The sequence below is a fragment of the Streptopelia decaocto genome (assembly GCF_964273445.1).
Source record: "Streptopelia decaocto genome assembly, chromosome: 1".
NCBI classification, from domain to species: domain Eukaryota; kingdom Metazoa; phylum Chordata; class Aves; order Columbiformes; family Columbidae; genus Streptopelia; species Streptopelia decaocto.
In genome coordinates this window covers 4,108,366-4,133,911 of record NC_138663.1, presented here as the reverse complement: position 1 = coordinate 4,133,911, position 25,546 = coordinate 4,108,366, and the positions used below count along the sequence as shown (strand labels likewise).

General features: G+C 47.6%; 1 protein-coding gene across 6 annotated transcripts in view; it reads right to left on the bottom strand.

Annotated features, from left to right (window-relative positions):
- PODXL (podocalyxin like) overlaps positions 1-25,546 on the bottom strand; it is a 50,432-nt gene that overhangs the window by 11,707 nt on the left and 13,179 nt on the right. For 5 of the 6 annotated variants that reach the window (XM_082048196.1, XM_082048197.1, XM_082048199.1 and 2 more), the window contains exons 2-4: positions 5,414-6,265; positions 3,053-3,207; positions 2,009-2,074 (exon numbers count right to left, since the gene is read on the bottom strand). In XM_082048196.1, the coding sequence (XP_081904322.1) occupies positions 2,009-2,074; positions 3,053-3,207; positions 5,414-6,265 (1,073 nt within the window). The remainder of the gene's footprint in view (positions 1-2,008; positions 2,075-3,052; positions 3,208-5,413; positions 6,266-25,546) is intronic. The other variant, XM_082048201.1, reaches the window with a different exon arrangement.

The window sequence follows — 25,546 nt, the reverse complement described above, 5'->3', positions numbered from 1 at the left end:
ATTTCCAAAAGATTCTCCCAGCATAGCTCCAGTAAAGCTACGGGGAAGACAGCAGCTCCGTGCAGAACATGCGGTTGGACTCCATGATCTTCAGGGTCTCTTCCGACCAAAATGATTCTATGATTCTACGACTGCACCCAGAAGGTGGGAATCATTAAACACCAGCATGGTTGTAAGTTGCCCAGGTGCTTTAGGCTCCAAATTGAGATTTTTTTGTTAATCTGATGAAATACTTTCCTGTATTCAATATAAAATCTGATGAGAAGGTTCAGACATTGCACATAGCAGGGATGCTCTCAGGAGAGGTTGTCCTGCTGAGGCATCTGGGCCATGGGCATCATGGTAATAAGGTCCCTCCCTGGAGTAGATTGATAGAATCATTTTGGTTGTGAGAGATCCTCAAGACAATTGAGTCCAACTGTTAACCCAGCACTGGCACTAAACCACATACCTAAGAGCCTCATCTACACGTCTTTTAAACCCCTCCAGGGATGGTGACTCCACCACTGCCCTGGGCAGCCTGTTCCAATGCCTGACAGCCATTTCTGGGAAGAAATTTTACCCAATATCCAATCTAAACCTCCCCTGATGCAACTTGAGGCCATTTCCTCTTGTCCTATCACTTGCTATTTGGGGGAAGTCATCCTCAGTGTTAAGGGCAGCATGACTAAGAAGATCATTTCTGCAGGTGTCCAGTCAAGGAACATTTACACCCAGCAGCAGCCAAAGTAGGAAGGGGATGACCATGAGATGGCAGCAGACAAGCATTTCCCCTCTTCCTAGGAGCATGGTGGGTGCTATTGGGAGGTCCAAGCCCTCTCCAGGACTGCCAGGCAGGGCCACCACCGAGGCACGAGGAATTTCAAGAGCCACTGTGGTCAGTAGGAGTGATTGTACTCATCTCAGTGTGTATCTCAGAGGGTTTTATGAACACAGTGTGGCTTCACTTTGGGTCTCACCACCATACAGTCAAGAGTCAGTCCATTTTACACATGGGTAAGCAGAGGTTCATGAACCTGAGCAGCTATTTCTGATGCTGTACAGCATAAGCTGTGAGAAGGTCCATGAAGTGCCAATTTCCTGATGCTTATGCTGTTGTGGCAGTGCTGAGATCCAAAAACCGGAGCATTGTAATACCAAAAACCACCTCTGAGCTCTACTCACAGTTCAGACACAATAACTTCATTAAGATCTCACCAGCCATGTGACATTGTCTCTTCCTCATTGTTATAAACTTCAGCCTATTTAAAAATGATCAATATATTGCTTCTTCCCTATTGTAGGAATCTCATAGTTTCCTCAAGAATCGTTTTGAATGTGGGTATCCCCCAGAAAAGCCAGCAGACAGTAGCCACCCACCAGAAGGAGCCTTGGTGTATAGTCTTGTGTTGGGCTTGCCTTTCCCCAACCTTGGCATTACATTTTATTACTCCCTGGTCTTGTAAAAGGTCTGAAACAAATGAAATGGAGTTTTTTGCTCTCGATTTAGGGTGATATACATCAAGGAGCACAGTGAGTCCCAAACTCCAGTATGCTGTGCTTCCCAGTTGCTCTGCAGTCAGATCCCACCCTACCCCAGCTGTGAGGTTGCAAGACCTCACCAAGTACACAACAAACAGATGAACTCCACATTTTTTGCTTGGATTTTGTGATGAACTTCTTGCCTTTCTGCTAAGGCAAAAAGTTTTCTTGTTAGCCTCCACAAAGGGAAAGTTTCACCCTCTAAAAATCTCACATCGCTCTTTTTCTGAGACCTGGGTGGGTTCAGCTGGTCCTTCTACTTGAAGAAGACCACATGACCCTCTTCGCCTGTCGTATCGCCCACCAGGTGATACTGCTGAGTGTGGGTTTGCATTTACCATTTTACACCCTAAAAGTGGTTGCATCTTCTTTTGATGAAATTACTCTCATTGACGAAATTAGGCTCACATGCCCAGAGCACCACAGCTCAAAAGTTGACCTCCAACAGCAACAATCCTACATAGAAGTCCAAAAGGGTGGTACTTACACAGGTTTTGGCTTCTTTCAGATAGATGGTGGGCTGATTATTTTGCACTTGGTCTTTACAGGTGACCTGGAAAGACAGAAGAAAAGCAACTGTCAAATGGTTGACATAGGTTGGAAAGACAGTTGGTCACGGATAAAATAGACTGCCCCCAACCAGGAGACATCCCAACCAAAGCTCTGATCTGTTTTAAGGAAACAAGACAGGGAGCCCTTTACTCAACACTTTATAAGTGGAAAGGGTTTTCACAGATAACTGACGTGGTTATCTGTGGGATATTTGCTAATGCTTAGGATTTGCAGTACGGGATGAAGCAGGAGTGTCTTTGGCAGTAGAAGATCCATGCCGATGGGCCAAGTATGCCGTCCTGCCCTGCAGAAGATGAGCATCTAGAAACAAGATCCCTTTCCCTCCTTCCCAGCACTTCAGTTATCCTGGCTTGTGTTTTGAGATGTCTCTACGCTCCCAAACCATTTTTTGCTAATATCACCCTTGAACGGTTGATGCTGAATTGTGGTCTTTGCCCTCTCACCATGCCCAAGTCTGTCTCAAGGCAGCTTCTGCTCTCCATAATTCTTCCCTCTCTCTCCCCAGACTTCACTTCTTCCCTGTTCAGCACCCAAACATTAAACCCCTTCAACTCCTTCTTCCATTTCACTTCAGTGGAAAGCTATGGGAGAAAGGGGTTTAATTACAATGAGGGTGGTAAAACACTGGCCCAGGTTGGCCAGAGAGGTGGTGGATGAACCATCCCTGGAGACATCCCAGGCCAGACTGGACGGGGCTCTGAGCAACCTGAGCTGCTGAAGATGTCCCTGCTCATGGCAGGGGTGGCACTGGATGAGCTTTGAAGGTCCCTTCCAACCCACACTGTTCTCTGATTCTATAATCTAGAATTATGCTGCTGCCTTGTTTTCTCCTGAGGCAGATCTCTCTGACACAGCCCTGCAAAGCAAGAAGGGCTGCAGGCTTTATGTGTACGTGAGATACCAGATAAATATTAACAGACACCACTACAAACTGCCCACCTCCCCATAGCATCATTACCTCATTGTGGAAAGAAGTACTAGGATGCTGGTGGCCAGGACTGCTGCTCGCCGGCTGGTCCCCCGGGGCTGGGGTTGATGGCTTTGCGCTGGCAGGGCTCTGGTCAGCACTTGTAGGTTTGGTTGACACAGATTTGACATCTTGGCTTCTCTGGTCTGGGTCCCAGCAAAAAATAAGCAGACAGACACTGATACAGTATAGAGAATACAGCTGACAGGTCTGTTCATGAGCAGGTGAAAGTAAGTTTTCAGCTCTAGCCCTGCTTTGAAGCTCACCGTGTCAAAGCTTGGAGAGGTTTGAGGGTTTTTCTTCTTCCTTTTTAAAAATGTTAATTAACTGTGATATGAAAAAAATATTGCAGACTCTATTTTCTGGTGCTGAAACCCATCAGACTGTTTTGGAGAGAAAAACCTGAAGGTTATGAGAGCTGTGTATTTGTAGCTGGGTAATCGCTTAAAAAAGGAATATTGCTGGGTAAATGGGATGGCCCTCATTTCACTTTATCTGGGGTGTCTTCCATGGAGGTTTCTACAACAGAGGTCTGGCTGATTAACCAGGGTCTCCCAGCGAGTGGAATTCATTGTGCAATCCCACTGACAACTGCAGCCGCCTCCGTTAGGAGGGGATGAAACACCATAACTTTGGTTGACTCCATCAGCTATGGAAGAAGCCCATGGTGACAGGCTTAGGAGCAGTTCCTGTTACTATGGGAGACAGCCTGAGGTGTCCTGCCTGCCTGCTGCTCCAGAAGCCCACATGCCCCACATCTACCAGCTCCATGCAGGTGTCTCAGATACCTGAGATAATCTCAGAGGCCTTTGTTAAGGTCTGTAGTGTCTTAGAGTTTCTTGTGCAATGGGAGTAGTGCAAAGAGCATAGGAACCTCTTGCCTCCCCAAGTCCTTTTGAAGGACTGGATCTCCACCCCTCGGTTCCTAACTGATCCTTAAATGGCCTTAAGGAGAACTGAAACACCACATCCTGTTCTCAGCCTGTTTTGAGACTCCTGCCTCTTCCGCAGAAAATATGAGGGATATTTCTCTCTCAGGCACATTCTGAAGGCTCCAGAAGAGAATTAATTTCAAAGCCATCTGTTTCTTTTGCATTATGTCACCTATTTATTAAATGTAAAGGGCTTTTCAAAACCTATTCAAGCTCAGTGCTTGATGCCAAACTTGAATTAACATGATTTCATGTATCATCCTTTAATGGACAACAGTCCTGTGGAGCAGGAGGGTAAAGAAACATCCTTCATGAAGACAGCCGTTTCACATATATATATAAAATATATATATATATATCTGCTATCAAGCTTAAAACATGGTTTTGATGAAGCCAGTGAAGATGATCTTACATTAAGACCTTGGCTCATTTCCTGGTGCTGATAGCAAGGAGGACCTGGAAGGCTGAGGAGGGAAGGAGATGGTTTATTGAGTAGCTTCTGTATGGCAAGTAGGTGGAAATTGGGTCAAGTACAACCTTCTCCAGACAATGATAATGAAGGGGTTCAGTGTCATCACAGCTTTTATTCAGAGCCAGATGTGAGCTGAACCCACAACCCCGCCCAAGTCTGGAAGGTTCCATGGAGCCCTCACAGCGATTGCTTCTCTGTAAATGCTACCAGAGGGGTCCAGATGGGACCAGAGACTGTGCCTCACCATGACAGTTATGAACCAGCATGGCTCTAGAAAGCTCCAGAAGTCTAGAGAAAACATGTTAATGGCATTCAGCAAGATCCTAAACACCGCATGGACACTCATAGTGCTGCTTAGACAGAAGTCAGCAGCCAAAAGCCTGCAGCAATGGTGAATATCCTACCTAACTGCTTAGACCCTTTAGAGGTTGTAGACTCAGTTTAGCCACAAAATCTCCTTTGTCATCTAAAGCTTATTTTCTATGAGAGCCCAGACAGCTTTCACTAAGCTGTCAGCCATATGAGGGATCTTCTAGAGTCAGCATTTGGGGTGCTGTCCATCTCATTCACCGACATTGTAAAATGTCACACTCCACCTCCAAACTCGTCGCTGCTGGGTCCCTCTTGCAGTCACTAAAGATCGAGTCATTGCAGTTGATGGTGCTTTGGGCACAGTTTGGTCCATCCAAAAGCCAATGTCTATGCTTTGCCAATTGATTCACATCTGCCTCGAATTTCACTAACTGCATTGACTCGACCTCCACTGATGACAGCAGGGACCAAAACACCCATTTGTTATGGAGGTAACTATGCTGGAAAGTCCTAAAATGGGACAAGGTGATGACATAATGACAGCCCATAATGACAGGAGGTATTTAGAGTAGCCAAAGGAAAAGACTACAGAAGGGCCTCCCAACCCAAGAAATCAAGGTTCTTGTCTTCTGGTACCTGCTCCAACAGTCGGCGTGGTGGCTGCCTCAGAGACGTTGTTGATGCTCCCAGGTGGTAAAGTCAGAGGCGCTTTACTAGTAGAGACAGATCCATTACCAGGGGTACCAGAAGTGTGGGTGCTCCCAGGTCTGGTGGAAGAGACTGGAGAACTGGGAGAAGAGGAAGGCTGCTTGATGACAATGGTGCAAGGAGGGACACTATCGTTCTTGAGCCCAGGGCGAGGGCTGCTTGTTGTGACACTGGTGCTCGCAGTGGTGCTGCTCAACTGGTTTGAAGGCTGTCCTCCCTGAGGTTTCCCACTGGGAGGGGATGCGACCACAGTCCCTGGATCTCTTGAGGTGGCTGGAGGGCTGCTCCCATTTGTGGGGACGGGACTTGCAGTAGGGGTGGCTGCCGAGCTTCCCAACCTGGCTGTAGGGCTGGTCTGCTGCTGGGCCACAATGGAGGCTGCAGCAGTGGTGGTTGTTGAGGGTTTAGAGCTGGTTGAAGATCCCACCTGCTGAGACAGGTGGGGTGATGATGTTGAGGAGCTGGGTGTTGGACTTCCCGGCTTGCTTGTAGAGGTGGTCCCTTCAGCTGCGGCAGGTGACGTTGGACGGGTGGATGGTGGGTTGCTTGTAGGGGTTGTCGTTTGAACAGTGGTGGGTGATATCACAGAGTTGGGTGTTGGATTTCCTGGCTTGCTCGTAGAAATGGTCCCTTGAACTGTGGAAGGTGGCACCGTAGGTGTGGATGGTGGGTTTTCTGCCTCGCTTGTAGGGGTGGTCTGTTGCGTCTTGCTGGTGTCTGTAGTTGTGAGTTTCTGCCCCTGTTCTCCTGGGGCATCTGTAACATCTTGAGAGCTGACACCTAGGGAAAAGTAAAAACGCCAAGATAAACTTTAAACTAAGGAAACTACCCTTGGTTTCCACCCTGAACAGGTATTTGTAGAAATAAATGCTCACCAGAAACAATTAGTCATTAACTCGGGGCTTGTCTCATGCTCTCCAAGCTCATAGCAAATCCCACATTCTGGCATCACCGTGTCCAGCAGAAAGGAGAGCAGAGGAGGAGGAAGAGAAGGAGGCAGAGGAAGCTTGAGAAACCTTCATGACAAATGTACTCAAATTCACAGGACTTCAGGGGTTGGAGGGTGAGCAGGAGGGCAGGACATGATGGTTCCCAGAAGGCTGGTCTCCCTCAGATGGGAGGTGCACCAGCTCTTGTGCAAAGTGCTGCAAATCATGCCCGAAACAAAGGGCTCTGAGCAACCTGATCTGGGGGAAGATGTCCCTGCCCGTGGCAAGGGGTTGGACTAGATGATCTTCAACAGTCCCTTCCAACCCAAGCCATTATCTCATTCTACAAACTTTGTACAGACTGAAATTCCCAGTTGGATGAAGTGTGGAAACGGTATTTCTTATACTTGCTCTGAAAGAATGGGTCACCACTGGGCAGAATTTGCCAATAAATACAAAAAGCATCTACTTGGAGCTGTGTGATTTTAATTTTAGGGATGTTCAGTTCAGCTACCATTGCAAATATTATCACCAATCTACAATCACGTGCTTGTTTAGCTGATTATTTTACTATTCTGAGAAGGTCACACAAAGATGTTTAAAGTCAGTGTTCACTTTCAAAGGATAATCTTAAAAAATAAAAGAAGAAGAAGAAGAAAAAAATGCATTTAGGAAAAGGAAGGAAGCCAGGAAAATGAAGGGCTCCATCCATATGTGCCATGCAAATCCCTAGTGCCACCATCTGAACCATCAAATTCCCATGTGTTTTTACATGGTCTTTACCCTGCATTTGTATACCACATAGAAATTCTACTTTAAGATGGCTTATTTGTTTTTGAGGAAATCCGTGAAGTATTTTACCAAGAGACAATATTATCTAAGTGGGGAAAAAGCTTGGTCTTGAAGAAAAGAGAGTTGTCCATTGCTTGGTTATCATCCCACATTATCATACGTAAGGGAGATCTGCAGTTGGTTTCTGAAGAATACTTTAAATGTTCAGATTATTAAGTTGTTTCTCAGTGAGGGATACAGCTGAAGAACAGTTTGCCAGACAAAAAATCACAATGTCCCGTAATGCTAAAACCTGGTATATTCACTACTAGACTGGATATAAAACCTTGGGCCCATTTTTCTGTTTGTAATCACTGCAGGAGTTTCACCAATTACCACAGACAGAATTTTCCCTCCAATGCATATGGTAATCTTGAGCCCTTGGCACATTCTCAGATTCACCCCAGGTGACAACCAATGTTTCACCTTTCAGGAACCATGGGCTGCACGGAGCCGCTTCACCAGTGAATCCATCTGGAGTCAAGAAAGCAACCTGAATTTTTTCCTCTTTTTGGGAGGGAGGTTCTTTCATTTGATGACTATGCAGAAGAAGGCTATATCTTTGCCCCATGAGGCATTCGTGTATTATTTCCAGCCTTCCAAAACAGGAGTCACACTTCCATACTTTGATTTTTAGCTGTATCCTACTGCTACTCTCCAGAAACCTGGTTTGCTCCTCTATGCTGGCATACCAGCAAAAGATTTTCTCTTACAGAAGCTGTTTACTAGCTCTGTTTGTGCTTCAGAAACTGAGTTTCTGAGACCTGGAGAGTGAGGTTTGTGATCCTGCAGCAGGTTGGGGTCCCATGGGAGCTGCCTGGGGACAGGATGGGTTTGGAGGAGGCAGGGAGTCTACAGCTGGGTTCTGCATAGGAATCTCAACAAGGAAAGGTAGACCCAGGAGAAAAGATGTGCAGACCCCCTCCTGAAACCCTTATTCCTGTTTCTCCACCAGCTGCCAAATCTGAAAGCACCATTAACATGTGAGTTTAACTGGAACTAGCAACATGAATTATCTTAGGGAACCCTGGACTTGAGATAAACTATCCCTACTACATCTGTGGGAAAAGAGTGTGTGTAGAGAGAAATTTGGGGAGGAAATTTTTCACAGTAAATGTGGTAGAACACTGGCCCAAGTTTCCCAGAGTGGTGTTGGATGCCCCATCCCTGGAGACATCCCAGGCCAGGCTGGACGGGGCTCTGAGCGACCTGAGCTGGTGAAGATGTCCCTGCTCATGGCAGGGGTGGAACTGGATGAGCTGTGAAGGTCCCTTCCAACCCAAACTATTCTGACTCTAAGTCATATTTCCTATAGATGACCACTGTCTGCAGGAGAAGAGGTAAGGAAGCAAAACACAGGCACCTAGCAGAGGAAACCCAAGTGCAAAAGACTGGAGGGAATTTTTATCTAGCCACCTCCTTAGCTGTATTATCAACTTGCCTGGCTTAAATCTTCAGTGATGGTTGCACCAAGCTAGAGACCAGGCATCCAGTTAGCCACAAAATGGGTCTATCCCATAAACAGGGTTGTAAAAGTTTGACAGCGATTTTGACAAAGGAGGAAAAAAATTATCCTAAAGCCAGAAATGGGAGATGTAAATAAAGAAAGGTTTGGAAGGAAGGTGGAGACAATCCCCCACTGTTCTCACTTTCTTTTCATGCCCCATCCCCATCACAGAGAAGCAGGAGGCAAACATGCACCAAAGGAGAGGTAGAAAAGACAATTAAATCCAGCTCAGTCCAAAAGAGAAAGTGGCAGGTCTGTCTTTGGATCAGGACCAGCCTCGGTGGCCAGCCAGGACCCTGTGAACCAAGAACCAATGTCCATGCCCCAGCACTTCCCCATCCCACCTTGGGGAGCTGCAGATACCTTTTTACCACTTCTAGAAAAAAATGGGGGGAAAAAACACAAAGCAAGGGGTTGTTCTGCTGATGGAGAAATCTGGTGGGATATTTCAGACTTGCCCTGGCTGGGTGGTAGTGGGGTCTCTTTCAAGGGACACAGGGTGATACAGTCCAAAAAAGCAAGACTCAAGCTGATGCCCACAAAGCTTACTAGCATTTTATCTTTCCATTTCTCTGCATTCACTCCTAGTGCTCCTCTCCTGCTAAGGTCAAGAGATGTTAAAAGATCAATTTATTCTTCCTCATTAAGCCAGGACCAATGATTTAAGTGGGCTCAAAGTAACTTGAGGAGACAGCAGACTCCTGCTTGGAAGTGGTGAACCATCATGCAGGGGAATGGATGGATGGATGGGTGGATGGATGGATGGATGGATGGATGGATGGATGGATGGATGGATAGATGCATTCAATGGGTGGTGACCACACTGGCAGGTATGATGCCATCCATCCTACTACATGGGCCTGGATGAGGTCAAGCTATGCTAAATGCCACAGAGGTAGAAATCACTCTCCTTTGGTGAGTAATGACCTGCATCCCTTTGACAAGTGGCAACACAAATTATATCTGAACCAGAAAACATTCCATCACACCATTCCCTCCTTAAGATCCCACTCCTGATGTATCAGGCTGGATGGGACTACTGGGAAGCCTTTTACAAAAGATCTCCCATCTCAAACTTGTTCTGAAGGTGACATTTTTTAATAACCTCCACTCCAGCTCAGCTGAGATGCTACTAAATTTTCCCTTTCTCTCTTTCATCTTCCACAGCTTGCCTCAAATCAGACTGTTTCAAAGAATCATTGTTGCTGGCTGAATTGCAATGGCTGTGGTGAACAGCAGCCATGAAGATGGTCACGGGAAAAGGAAATCCAGGCAGGTTGCAAACTTGATGCTCTTTGAGACAACGTGTACCATGACGGGCTGGACCCACAGCATCCATGTCTATGGCTGAGTGACATCCTCCTTCCATGGAGGATCAGCATCCCTGTCCATCCCAACACCCATCCCAGAGGTTTTTGGACACCCATTTGTCAGCAAAATTTACCTTCTCTCTCCAGTTGCATTAAATTAAACTGTTCTTCTCACTGCTGTTGCACAAGGAGCCAGATGCTACTGCACTCATGGGGCTGCACACCTTTCTGCAGTTTTATTGCTCTGGGCTTAATATGGGTTGTTTGTCCAGGGACTCTGTCTCATTGCAGCATTGGGAAAAAAAATCTATTTTGTTTATCCTGAGGAAAAACAAATTGCATTTTTTGGTGTCTTGCAGGGTCACCGCCCACAGAAGTCCTGAGTTATGAAAACTCATCGCTCTCATTTTCAGAAGCCTTGCAAATGCTTAATTCCAAAGCAGAAACAAACACAGAACAAGCAGCGAGAACACTGCAAGGACTCACCGTTTTCCTTCCACACGTGCTGTATCTCTTTCAAATGCCAGAGAGCTATTATTTATCTCTTCCTCCCCAACTAGCCAGCGGTGCCAAATCTCGGCAGCGGACCCAGGGGTAATAGCTGGTAATGAGCCCCTGTTTGCCTGGGCTGGTAGCCAGTATTGCCTGGCGACTGTCCTCAACAGAAGAAACAAGAAGGATCTGGTTGAAGGAGGAAAAAAACCCCTGTAACCATAGACTGATGGTAATAACATCCAGGACAGGATTATGTTTGGTGCCCCTTCAGCATGAAAATTGCTCACAAAAGATACCGTACGTCCTTTTGCAGGAAACAAATGATCCTTTCACGCTGTAAGCTCCCGAGATAAAAGGATTTAATGCATGCTATGAAAGAGAAGGAGGATGGAGGAGAGGTCCTCTAAGCTATCACTCCCTTAACGGAGGAGTGTTTTTTTTTCCAAAAGAAAGTTCATTTGAATTTCAACCAGAATCCCTCACCCTGTTTTACATAAGGCAGAATAAACTACCCGCCCCTCACCTTTCTAGCTGTGTTTTGGCAGGGCAAGGCCACTCATTTGATTTCACTTTTTGGACCGTCATCAATTCCTTATTTTAAGGAAAATGAGAGTAACACAGCAGCTACTGGTGTGTTTTGACAGCACTGGTTGCAGTGAATCTAATGCTTTGGTCTGCAACTCTCCTCTTGAACGTATAAGCAAGCCCCAAATCCTTCCAATTCTGTGTTGGGTGTGGGGTAGCCCACAGGAGGAAAGTGCAAGCCCTCCACACATGCATCCGTGTGCATGGCGGCCAAACAACCCGGGGGAAATGAGTCCGCTGCAAAAACATGATTTCATTTCCGGATATGTGTATCCCATGACTGTGCCTGTGATACAGTGTCTCTGCGATGGGGACAGCCCCGGAGGGGAAAGAACTTTCCCTTGTTGTTGGCTATCAAGATGGGCTTGTTCAGCCCCGCCGTGAGCAATATTTGGGAGGCTGCAAGTGCCACTGTCAGTTCCTGGTTGTTGTGGGACCTTCTGGACAGGGAGTGCTTTGGTCAGGAGCTGCTGGGATGTGTAAAGCCACCCAGAATGTAAAAGAGAAGGTGTTCTGGTTTGTGCCAATGCAGTTCCTTCCAATAGCAGTTGAGGTCCATAATTTTCAGCTGCTGTGCACCACCACCAGCCGTTCCATGAAGTGATGTGGTTGTAATCTTATTTCCCACTGGTGAGGCTAAACCTGTATCCTGGCGTCAGTTTTGGGCCCCTCACACCAAGAAAGCCCTTGAGATGCTGGAGCGAGTTGAGAGAAGGGAACGGAGCTGGTGAGGGGCTGGAGCACAAGTGTGATGGGAGCGGCTGAGGGACCTGTGGGGTTCAGCCGGAGAACAGGAGCTGAGGGGAGACCTTCTGATCTCTGAACTGCCTGAAAGGAGCTTGGAGCCAGGGGGGGTCGGGCTCTGCTCCCCAGGAACAAGCACCAGGACCAGAGGAAATGGCCTCAAGTTGCACCAGGGGAAGTTTAGATTGGATATTAGGACAAATTTTTTCCTGGAAAGGGCTGTCGGGCATTGGAACAGGCTGCCCAGGGCAGTGGTGGAGTCACCATCCCTGGAGGGGTTTAAAACATACGTAGATGAGGTTCTTAGAAATGTGTTTTGGTGCCAGTGTTAGGTAATGTTTGGACTCAATGATCTTGAGGGTCTTTTCCAACCAAAATGATTCTATGATTCTACAATAGATGCATTGTGTTTTGCAGGCTGAGGAAGATGCTCAGGTCATGACTTGGAGCACAAAAGGAGAAGCAAACTCACGCAAAACGCAAAGCGAAAGGACATGTCCCGTCCCTCCTCCTGTCAGCCCCCCCGAAGCCACCACCTCTCCATGCAGCTCCTCTGATTAATTCCCTGCCCAACAGCTTCCCGCTTCCTATTTTGGTAACGCCTCCTCCCCCAGCGCCCCCCCCATCCACCTTGTTGAAACAGCTCAGATTGGCTGAAAATCTATTAATAGTGAGAAAAGGAAACCCAAAAGAATAACTTAGGAAATGGTGGGTGACACACCCCATGCTGGCGGGCTAAGCCCAGCTCAAAGTCTTACGCCAGCCGGCTCCTGCTCCTCCCAAGGCGGGATGAGAAACCTCAGGAGCCCGAGCAACCCAGGGAAGGGGAAGGGATGTGAGCCAGGACTGAGGAAGTTCCTATTTTCCTCCCCTTTTTTGCAGCCTTTCCTGATTAAATAGGGGACCCGGGTTGTGTTTGTCAAAGGGAAAGCGTGGGCTGAGGGTCCAGGGGTGGCCTTTGCTGGGGGAAAGCATGTGCGAAAGTGAGTGAGGAGGCTCCTGGTCTCTTTGCATGACAAGAAGCTCCCACGCAAAAGAAGGGTTTTATCCACCCGCCGCAATGCAGCCGTGTCCGAGCTGGAGCAGAGACCCATTGCTGCACAGGACAGGAAATTTGTCACCTCCTTTTAAAACTGTGAGAGCGATCAGATTGGCAGAATATCACAGAATGGTGTTATTTGTCCTGGAATTAATCTTGGCTGACGAATAGTTACCTCATAGGTTTTTAAACATTTTGCCTGTGTAGAGGGTCTCTCCCATCTGCTTAGGGAAAGATGGGCTCCAAGCAGCACCATCCTCCCCAGCTATCTGCTGAGGTTTCAGGGAGGGATGTGGTGTGAGGATGCTGTTAGCATGCACACCACCCTTTGCCCTTGCAAAAAGACATTCTCCATGCCAGAAAATACGATTCCAAACTGGCATCACCCAACCCCTTTGCTGCCAGTCTCACCATCAACATTATGCAATGATTTCATCCCGGCCAAAGACCAACTTGGCTTCCTGGGTGAGAAGATGGGGAAAGGTCTAAGAGCATTTTCAAACTCTAATCCATTAGTCCAATTATCCAGTGCAAGGATGTCTGTCCTCTCCAAAACCCTGCCACAATAAAAACGTCTGCAGAATGGTCTTCATAGAATTGCACTGCAAAATATTAAAGATTAGGCCTAACAGCTGGATCTAATTAGTGTTATAGCATCAGCTGGGAAGGAAATGAGTATGTCTGCACTCTGATTTAAAGCCACCAGGCTTGTTTTTAGCAGGGAACCTCCTTTACCCTGCTATGACCAGAGTCTATTAGAAAGACCCTTCAGATCAGTGTTGCTTAGATCTTGCAAAATGATGGCAAAATCAAGGCAGCAATACTGACAAGTGTCCTCTGCTGTCAGATGAAATGAACCCACAGCCACAGATCCTATCCTGAAGGATTTACCCAATAAGCCCTTTGTGGCTAGACACAGGGATAGAAATGGATGTGCTTCAAGACCTCAGGGTTTTTTCTCCATCTCCAGGTTGAGAGGAACATCCAGGGCTTCCTCCTGCATGGCTGCATTACCAACCTGGAGATACCCCTCAGCTGGAGATTTGGGGCATGTCCCTGTAGCATCATCCTGAGGACTCTAATCAGTCTGCAGGATTTTGCAGTCACTCACATCCCTACAGGAGCCAAAATCTTCTCTGCTTTAATTCAGACCTGGGAAAATTTTAAGTTCTCCCTATTTTACCCAGTAGAAGTAATCCTGAAGCTCAGAGAGGAGGACTTGGACCAAACCTCTTGTGGGCTTTGGCTGCTTCATCCCTCCTGTTAGATCTGCCTCACTTTGTTTTATTCACACAATACCCTTTAAACCTGTTTGGTTTCAACCAAGAAACCCACCTGCAGTCTGAGATGCCTTTTCTGCCAGGACTGCAACGCGTCTCCAAAATCCAGGTTCTGATGAACTGGCATTTCGTTACAAGAAACCTGCTTCATTAACAAATTCCCCATCAGCTCTTTCTGCAAGTATTTGAGCCAGCTCAGCTCATCTGCTGTTTCATTTGGAAGTGTGACAAATATTAAAAATAATCATCCCAAGGCACATCTCCCCGTTTGGACACACTCCTCTTCCCCTGCAGCCCTGACGCTGCTTTTCTATGGTCCTTCTAAACACCAAGTTTGGGTATGTAGAAATGGGTTCATTTGCTCTACTAATCATAGAACAGTTTGGGTTGGAAGGGAACTTCAAAGCTCCCCCAGCGCCACCCCTGCCATGGGCAGGGACATCTTCACCAGCTCAGGTTGCTCAGAGCCCCGTCCAGCCTGGCCTGGGATGTCTCCAGGGATGGGGCATCCACCACCTCTCTGGCCAACCTGGGCCAGGGTCTTCAGTGTCAACAATTTCTTCCCTTGAATCTTCCCTCCTTTAGTTTAAAACCAGAGGACCAGCCAATGGATTTGAGGAAGTAAAAGTATCTCAGCACTCCTCACTCCCATCTTCTCAAAAACATCATAATTGAATTAACTTTCATGCCACGTTTGGACCTCTCCTGAATTTCTCCTCCAAGACTGGTTATTGCCAGAAAACTGTGAGCAGAGGCAATTTTCACCCAAATGGAGCCAACTCGTCCATCCCAGGTGGTGTCATCAGTATGTCCAGCTCCAGCCAGAGGTCAGGGGTGCCAGTGGTGGGAGCAATCCAGCCTCTCTTAGGGATAAACATAGGACATCCTATTTAGGACTGTCTCCATCTCTCTTCCCATGGAAAGTCTGTAGCTATCTAAGAACTGAAGGGAAAAAAGCACAAATAATCAACAGGAGACAGGAAGACCAACGTAGAAAATGAAGGTTCCAAAATCCTCCACACGAGGTTGTCAAGGAGGCAAACAAACACAGACTCACGTGCACATCTCTATCCACACCACCCACAGACATTTTTCAAAACCGAGCCTGGAAACCTCCTCTTTCCACCAGGGGTTGACGGGATTTGTAAGGGACTCTGCTCCAGCCCCGCACCTTTCCCAGGCTCCAAAATGAACCGGGGACTCTGCAGCCCGAAGAGAAATGCCCCATTATGCAGGAAACGGTAGCAGAGCTGCTGGAGCGGAAACACGGGGAGGACGAGCCAAAAAATCTGCACATCCCAGCCCAACCAGACTCTGCAAAGCACGAAGCATAGCCACGCTCCTGCCCTTCCCCTGCCTCCTTTACACCGTTAGAGCGAAGTTATCCCCCGATGACCTTGCTGCTTTGAAACAAGATTTGTGGCAGCACAGCCTAACCCTGTATCAATCACTCATCGGCTGAAGGACACGATGTCTGCCACATTTTAGCACTGAGACCCCTCTATTTCTGCAAAAGTCACCCAGGGACTTTGGAAGAAACTCAAGGTTTACACTGAGTAATGGGCCACCTAAAGTCGCTCTGCAGCAAGGTAAAGCCCAGCTACTTCTGGCCCTAAACAGTGACCATGAATCAAAATGACACTGAAAAATCACAAGAATGTCATAAGACTCCATGACTTTATTATAGACGGAACACTTTGGGGTTTTCTTGTATAACTTCCATGTTGTAAGTCTTTAAGATGCAATTTCAGGCTTTTGTTTGTGAACATGAATGCTAAAACACGTACTTTTTTTTTTTTTTTCTTTTTAAAGTAAATAGATTAAAAGACTAGATTTGTCTGGATTTGGAGAGGGGTCTCAGGTCCACAAGAAGGGCCAAAAGACTAAGACTACTGGATTGGCAATGCCACCTTGACTCCATGAGGAGACCACCCAGCTCCACCACCTCTCTGCAGCGAGAGTTGAAGGCTGGCCTACAAGTTGACTTCAGCAGTAAGGAGCTCCATAGGCCTTGGGAAGATGGTGAGAAGGAGACCTTTAGAGAAGACAATGCCCAGAGCTACTTGGCCAAAGTCACCAGTTTGCTCTGGAGGGCTGGACTGTCACATCACAGCAACCACTCCTAGAGACCTGACCTCCTTTATCCAGCCCAGAGCTGCTTTTTGGTGCATGGGGACATCTGAGGGAACAGATTGATTCAAGAAAGCACAGCAGAAGTTCCTCCTCATGTTTTTCACCCCAGAAAGATGAATCATCCCTTTCTGGCTTTTCCTGGAGGACCACTCCAGAAAACTTGAGAAGGAGTGAGGACATGATCCCCAGAGACAGGAATGATTCTTATTCAGCCTGATGGCTTGTCTACACAGAAGTACTCAAGCAAATTAATCTAAAATTAAAAGAAGGTACGATTTCAGAGTGGATTAGTTAAAGTGCACACAACCCACCAGGTGGCCACTCTTGTTCAGCTTTAAATCAGCCCTCATTTAATTATAGCCAAAATGAAGTAGGTTAAATCAAATTAAAGTCTCCTTAGCTCTGAAAGCTGACAAGGGGGAGCTGGTGCAGTCTAAGAAACTTAATTCAGGAGAATTCTGGTGATGGCCCTCACACAAACAAGCCTCCAAATGTCACATTGTGCACTCACTCTCACCAGACATTGAGGATGGGGCACGCCTGCCTCCCCAGCTAAGGTTGGTCTTTCCTGCTTCCTGAACATGGAAAACTCTGATTGAAATCAGATTTGATGTCACATAGTCAGCTCTTGCCAATTGCTCAGTTTTTGTCGTGGAGAAAGGCAAGACTATGAGAAGACAAGGGACAGACCCCACTGCAAGACTGGGGAGTGGTCACACAGTGTAGTGGGGTCCATCTGCTGTCTTCTAAGAATCATAGAATTGCAGAATGTCCTGAATTGGAAGGGACACACAGGGATCATTGAGTATAACTCCTGTCCCTGCACAGGACAACCCCACAGTTCACACCATGTGTCTGAGGACATTGTCTAATCTCTTCTTGAACACTGTCAGGCTTGGGGCCGTGACACCTCCCTGGGGAGCCTGTTCCAGTGTCCAGCACCCTCTGGGTGAAGAACCTTTTCCTAATGTCCAACCTGACCCTCCCCCAGCACATATTCCTGCCATTCCCTGGGGTTCTGTCACTGGTCACTAAAGAGAAGAGCTCAGCCCTGCCCCTCCTGCTCCCCTTGTGATGAAGCTGCAGCCCCATGAGCTCTGCCCTCAGTCTCCTCCAGGCTGAGCAAACCAAGTGACTTTAGCTGCTCCTCATATGGCTTCCCCTCCAAACCCTATATCAACTTTGTGGCTCTAGGAGAGTATATTCTATGTAATAGGCAAGTGCACAGAGGGTAAGGTGGGCTTGCTTATCCACAGTGAGAAGCAGCTTCTCTGGGTGGCACGGGAGACTGAATTCATCACCTTGCCCTCCTCTCCGGCCAGTTGGGTACATGTTTTGGTTCATGTTCAGCAATGCGGGGAAGGAGTTGGCCTTGAGCTACTCATCCTGCTGTCTGAACCTCTGCCAGCTGGCCAGCACCAGGGAAAAGTTGTCACATCTAATGTCACTCAAGTTAGGCGCCGGTGCATCAGCAATGTGTCTAGACTATCCATGAGAGACAAGAGCCACAGGGGTCTCACAAAGCAACAAATGTGCAGATCTCAGTACCTTTCAGTACTTAAAAGGGACCTAAAAGAAAGATCGGGACAGGCTTTTTAGCACGGCCTGTTGCGATAGGACAAGGGGTGATGGTTTTAAACTGAAAGAGGGGAAATTCAGGCCAGACATGAGGAAGAATTTTTTTACAATGAGTGTGATGAGACTCTGGCCGAGGTTGGCCAGAGAGGTGGTGGATGAAGCATCCCTGGAGACATCCCAGGCAGGGTGGACAGGGCTCTGAGCAACCTGAGCTGGTGAAGATGTCCCTGCTCATGGCAGGAGTTGGACAGGATGAGCTTTGAAGGTCCCTTCCAACCCAAACTATTCTATGATTCTGTGATTTCCTGTGGGTACATTTTGCAGCAACCCCCCCACTTTTCATGAGGAAAACAGTAACTCTTGCAATGAGGAAAGAGAGAGAAGCAAATAGGGACCTTTTGCTTCTTTGAGACCTCACAGCCCAACCAAGCCAGATCATGAAGGGGCATTAAAGGTGGCATTGGCAGCAGGGATCAAATGCCCAAACTTATGCCACCAAAACTGAGGATGGCAACCTCCACTGGAGATGGACACTTGCTGGAGGACCAGCATGGAAAAGGTCCAAGCTACAGTCTTTAGAGGAGACACTCCAAACCTAAAGGAATAAGGAGACCTCAGCCTGGTCACAGGCAGCTCTGGTGCAAGGGAAAATAAAATAGAGATGGGTGACTGGAAGGTCAGTTTGTGCTGGCACATAGTACTGCAAAGTGTTGTCCTGCACTTCTTGCACCTCCCTTTCCTCCCCTCTTCTCCAGAAGATTTACAGCAGGAATGGCTCTCCTGCAACAGTCTCTGCCTGTTCCCTCCCCTGAGGCTTTCAAGGATGCTTGTCCACTCCAGCGCAGAATGGTCATTGGTCATTGGACAGCGGAAAAGCGATGGCAAAGAGGCGATAAGAGCCGAAGCCTCACCCCGCCTTGTGTACCCAGCACCTTTGACGGATCAACCCAAATTTAAACACTCCAGCCAGCAACTTTAATTTTAACCTTTTCGGGGCTGAGAGTCACGTTGCCTTCCCCAGCCCATTGCCCAACACTGAGCCAGGATGGACCCAAAGATGACAAGCTGAACGTGTCTTGGGTTCGATGATCCTTATGGGTCCCTTCCAACTTGAGATACTCTAGAATTTTATGATCTTTGGTCCATCGAAACTCAAAAGTTCTGTGATGCGAAGTGGCTAAACACACAAGTGATGCCAAGTGAGTTAGCAGACATCTCCAAGAGACACTGGTGGTCCCCTTCAAGCATCCCAGCCTCTCTAGATCTCTAGGTAAGCTTTGGGTGATTCCTAGTTAAATACTCACTCCCCAGTGCCATCTGCTTTGCTGCTCATTTGCGCTATGCTGGGAACAGGTTACTCTACAGGCACGTCTGGGACACCTGCAAAACTTCACCAACATAAGGGTGGGTGTCAAGAAGATGGACCAGACTCTTTTCAGTGGTGCCCAGCAATTGATTGAGGGGCAATGGTTTCATCCAAATATGAGGAGAAACTACTTTGAGGTGCCAGAGCCTGGCCCAGGCTGCCCAGAGAGGTTGTGGAGTCTCCTTCTCTGGAGACATTCAAACCCACCTGGACACATTCCTGTGTGATCTGCTCTGGTGAACCTGCGTTAGCAGGTGGGTTGGACTGGATGATCTCCAGAGGTCCCTTCCAACCCCAACCAATCTGTGATTCTATGAAATAAAAGCTGCCACCACACACCCCTTACCCCATGTTTTTGCAGAAGAGCCAAGCTGGATGGCAGGATCTGTCTCTCCACCACGATCAGTCGCCCATGACCTTGGCTAGCCGGGGTTACCGAGCCAGCAGCCTGGAGATTTCCTGTTCATGTCGCAAGGAGGGCTCCACGTTTCCTTGGGATCCTTTGTGTGCCGATGCTATTTCGGGCCCCACCTTTTTTTTTCTTCAGGTCTCCACCCACACCTCCCTCAGGGTGGAGTCTTCCTGGATAATTCAGAGCTCTCTATATATACATGCATATAAGCGTGCACCTACATATATTTACATAGTTGTGCATGAGAGCTGAGCCTTTGGGCATTGAGTGGATGCGGTGGACTTGGCAGGAGGCTCGGTGCAATTCTTTAGGTGGGGAGAGCCTAGGAAGGGAAGGACACAGCTAACCCTCCCTCCTATTCAAAACTATTTAAAGACTGTCTGGCGCAGAGTTTCTTTCCCACCAAATGGCCCCAGTGACGATCTGGCTTTACAGGCTGTGTAATCTGATCAACTTCTATTGTTGGCAAATTCATAATTGCCTCATTATTTAACTCTCCTGAAACAGTTGGTTTTACAGGAAAAGAATATCCAATTTAACTCTTTTTTGTTTGTTTGTTTGTTTTATTTTTTTTTCAAGAGCACTGGGACTTGGTTTCCATTTGAAGAACAACTGTTCTTCAACAACTTCTGCTCTTCCTCTCCTTAAAATAATACACATAATCACAGCAATCACTGATGAAAGGTGCAAACAGGGAGAGATGACCTTTTCCAGTGCTGTCCTAGCACAGGATTCTCCAGCACAGTATATTTATTACCCAGTGGGCTCTTATATGTATCCACGAGCAGCACAAGTAGAGGAGCCTTTACCATTTCACCCCAGAGAGGAAGAATGCTCTTGTAAGCACTATGCCCTGGCTCCAATCCTTGCTCAGCCACAAGCCTCTGAGACAACCCTGGTTACGTTTTGTAACCTGTCTCTATATGCAAGAGTGCATAGATTTTGGATAGAGGAGCTGTCTTCATTTACGGGCTGGTCTAGCACCCTTCTAACCGGGGCTCCAACCTTGGTTAGATGCCAGAGCAATACAAATAATAACTAATAGTAATCCCCATGGGAGTCTATTACATTATGGTTCAACTTCCTCCCAAACAATTGCTCCTCTTCCTTGCTTTGTATGTTCTTCAAAAGAAGCGGCTGCTGTGCTTTAGGGCTGGGACACCAGCCGCGGTAAACATACACCCAGCGTTCCTGCTCAGCTGGGCCTGGGCAGCAAAAAGAAGATAAATCTGATCTAAGACAATCACATTGTGGGCAGGAAAAATATTGAGGGTTTAATGGAAATGGCAACCTAGCAGCACTAAACAGCATTTATCCTGAGAAGTCCCTTAGGGCACATTTATTCACTATTTACAGGATGATCTTATTCAGAACGGCAAGAAGAGCAAGAAATGTCGAGTGGAAGTGTCCACTGGTCTCAGGGCTCAAAACATCTTCCTTCAGAGAGCAGTCAAGGTCCCAACACTACAGGAACACTCACTTGAGGGAAGCAGAGATTTCACAGAATCACAGACTGGATGGGGTTGGAAGGGACCTCTGGAGATCATCCAGTCCAACCCACCTGCTAAAGCAGGTTCATCAGAGCAGATCACACAGGAAGGTGTCCAGGTGGGTTTGAATGTCTCCAGAGAAGGAGACTCCACAACCTCTCTGGGCAGCCTGGTCCAGGGCTCTGGCACCTCAAAGCAAAGAAGTTTCTCAGATTCAGATGGAACCTTCTATTTACCGTAGACACATAGCTTGCCAGTGCTTGGACATTTCCCTGCTTTCTGCTTACACTTCAGGCACCCAAAAGGTACAAAAAGGGCCAGATGACCCGTAAATGGGAAGAAAAATGCTCCTGGTCCACAGTGAGTCCTGCGCTGAAGTTGACCCATCGACTGTATGTGTGGGGCAAGAAAATTGTCCTCATAGGGTATACAGGGTACAGGAGCACCCCAATGCTGTAGGTTTAGGTGCAATATCAGACTCCTATGGGAGCTGGGAACCCAAAATATTGAGTGTCTGACAAAAGGTAGGATGGTAATGCAAAGACGCCAGCCCAAAGTGGCTTGAGCTGGATTGTGTTGGCATAGAGTGGGGTCTCTTTAGGTCCATTAGCTTGCCCTGAAACATATGGTGACACACCTCCAAGATGGTTTTTCCATTGCTAGGACTAGAAATTTAGGCCTATGTGACAAGTAGTAAAGTGGAGAAGGAAGAAGGGTCTCACTTAGTATTGTCCAACTGGCCTGACTTAATGCTGACAAAGACCAATGCACATTTCGGTCACCCCTTCCAAGGTGGAGCCTGTAACGGTTTTAATTAGTCAATTAAATGTGGCTTTGTCATAGGAGATGAGACACAACCGGGACCAGCCAGCTGGGTTCTTGGCTGCTGAATGACATTGTCCTTCCAGCCCAACGACCTCATTGCTATGACTCAACAGGGGAACAATGTTGTCCACCCAGCAGCCCAGCAAGGAGTGGGATTCCTGCGCGGTTACAGCTGAGCAGAAGAGCATGGGAAGTTGTGGGATGTCACTGGGCTGGCGATGCAGCGCTCTGCACTCAGCGCAAGCAGGCTGCGGTAGGTTTTAATGGCATGGTTGCGTGCTAAAAAGTTCCAGGAAAAAACCCAAAAGATACAATACAAATATAGCATGCAATAGTGGTCATATTCAGCTCCCCAAAAAAGCTCCCTGGACAGGCAGGTCCAGCTAGTGACGAGATTTGCTTGTTAGGGAGGAAAATCCTGAATGGTATCTAGAGGAAAGGAAAGGAAAGGAAAGGAAAGGAAAGGAAAGGAAAGGAAAGGAAAGGAAAGGAAAGGAAAGGAAAGGAAAGGAAAGGAAAGGAAAGGAAAGGAAAGGAAAGGAAAGGAAAGGAAAGGAAAGGAAAGGAAAGGAAAGGAAAGGAAAGGAAAGGAAAGGAAAGGAAAGGAAAGGAAAGGAAAGGAAAAGCTTGCAGCGCTTACACCTGGAGTGGTCTGGATGGAAAATACCCCTGTACATGTCACCTTATAGAATCATAGAATAGTTTTGGTTGGAAAAGATCCTCAAGACTGTCAAGTCCAACCATTAACCTAACTCTGGAACTAAACCATGTCCCTGGGAAACTTATCTACATGTCTTTTAAACCCCTCCAGAGATGGTGACTCCACCACTGCCCTGGGCAGCCTGTTCCAACACCTGACAACCCTTTCCGGGAAGAAGTTTTTCCTAATATTCAATGTAAACCTCCCCTGGCGCAACTTGAGGCCGTTTCCTCTGCTCCTGGCGCTTGTTCCTTGGGAGCAGAGCCCGACCCCCCCCTGGCTCCAAGCTCCTTTCAGGCAGTTCAGAGATCAGAAGGTCTCCCCTCAGCTCCTGTTCTCCAGCTGAACCCCCCAGGTCCCTCAGCCGCTCCCATCACACTTGTGCTCCAGCCCCTTCCCCAGCTCCGTTCCCTTCTCTCAACTCACTCCAGCACCTTTAGAGCTCAGGGCTTCACTTCCATCTCCTTGCCACCAAAACCCTTCTCTCCAGGACAGTGTCTGGCAGCCGTGCTGCAGGGCAGGCCATGGCAGGGCACGGAAAGGGAGCAAAGGAAGCAGGAAGGAAGAAGGAGCTGCATCCCCTCCCTGCTGTTAATCATCCTCCTCTTTCTCCTAAGAGAGGCTGGCAGCCCTGCAAACACCACACTGGGCTCCCACCTTGGATGGGACCTGGAGAGATGACCAGAAGCTCTGGGCACAGGTAGGGGATACAGACCTGTTTTTCATGATAATATACAAATATGTTTTAGTCCTGGGATGTCGGAGACTGGATCCTGCATTTGGTTCAGTTGTGAAACTCTGATACGTCAGCTTGCATGTTTCCTTTAGAAAACCAAGCTGGAGTTCTGGTGGAGTTGGAGACAGAGGAGAGGGCAAGGGCTGCAGGTTGGGTCCATGATGGGACCCACGGAAAGCCATCAGCAGAGCAAAGGAGAGCAAGGGAGAGACCAGTGAACTGGGATTCAGTGGGTGCTGCTGGTTGTAACCCTGCAGCTGGGGGGTTAATATGGGGCAGTGAGGGAGAGCAAATGGAGCTCCATGTTAGGGATGTGCTACACCCATGAAGGCTGCAGCTAGGCAAACAGCCTTGTCATGTTTGCAGGTGATCACTGCCACATCAAAGCATGGCTTTGCTTCAAAAAAGCACCCTATTTTGTGAGATCCAAGAAAACCAGCATCCCCAATCATAGAAAAGCTGAAGAAGCAACTGGAAAGTCCCCACACAGACTTCAATGCTGCATTTGGAGAAGCACAATCAGATGTGTATAAACCCCTCCTGTTAACCTGAGCCTGACGCCATCCAGATGCCTCTGGAAATGATTATCTGCACAAAATGCTCCTTCACTCAGATCAGGGCAGTTCGTAGAAATCAAGCCCTGAGCCTCCTGACCACGGAGGCAAGAAAGAGCTGAAGCATCAAAAACGAATGGTGGCTTTTAGCGATGTTTATTGATAACTCTCAGTAATGAATTGTTGTATTATTGCTTTCAATAATTAATAACTATTAGCCTATCAACTCCAGACACTGCTCTCTGCTACAAGTGTGCTCCTGACCCCTGTTAGGTGGGGATGCTTAGCACATGAACACCTCTGCTTATCCATCACCACTTCCCTCCAGTACCCAGATCTCTGTATGTGGGCCACAATGTCACAGATGAGAGGCTGAAATGCTCCAATGATGCAAAACAACAGAGCCAGGTCCTTTGCCCAGCAAGCTTCTGCACAGCACATCAGCCAAATAAATAGGACACGCATGCTGGAAATCAGGCATTGCATTTTGAGACCATTGGACGCAGCAGATGGCCAAGTCCTTTGCTGCTGCAGGATTTGAACCAGGTCTCTGAAATGCGAGCAGGACCATGTTGAAGAAAAGCAAGAAGTGGAGAAAATCCCCATCTTGCACATATCCCAAGAGGATGGTGGGCTGAACATACCTGGGATGGAGATGAGTTTACAGCAGCAGGATGTTTGGCACCGTGCTGCTACACACACACATGGGGTCTCACCCTGGGAAACTGGCTCAAATACTGATCTAACCAAATCCAAACCCTGGTATTTATTGCTGCAAAACCAATGCATTATTCTGAATTTATATTATCAAGGAGAGGTCTCCTCTTTTCCCCATTCTTTGTGGTTTGTGTAACAGCCATAAACTGAACAGGCTGGGACAATTTGCTGGGATTTTGGGAAGTCCTGTGAGGTCCAGGTGGCACCAAGTTGCTGTAACAAACCTCTCCCTGTGCTTCAGGGGAGAAATATGGGAAATATGCCCACAGGCACCTCACACATATCCATCCATCTCAGTGAAGAGCAGCCTTGTTGCTTAAAACAGGACCTGAGAGATCTGAGCATCTTTCTCTGCCTCTATAAAATAAATTCCTGCATCAGGAAAACCTTTACCTACTTCAGATGCAGGATGTGAGCATCTGCTCTTGTCAGATTTGGGCAGAGGCAGAATTTTACTACCCTTTGCCCTCTTCTGTCCCTTGATGGGATGTGTATCTGTGCTCAGACTGAGCCAAAATCCTTGCAGAAAGAGCCCACGGGCTGCATTTTTCTTACCCTTTCCTTCCCCAAACCCTTTGCTGTGATGAGCATCAGCCTTCAGCCTCCTCCTTCCAGCGCCTCAGGATATCAGTTTTCCCAGCCAAGAAAAAGATAAACCTCGACCCCAAAACTGCTTCTGAGCTGGATTATAAGGAAACCATCCCTAAAAGGCCAGCTGGGCTGTGTTCACCGGCTTGGGGCAGCCCCTGGCGCAAGCAGCTTACATCCATCCCTGCATCCCTGCAGCCCCCCGGGAGAGCCCCTTCCTAATCAGATTGGAGTGATCCCGC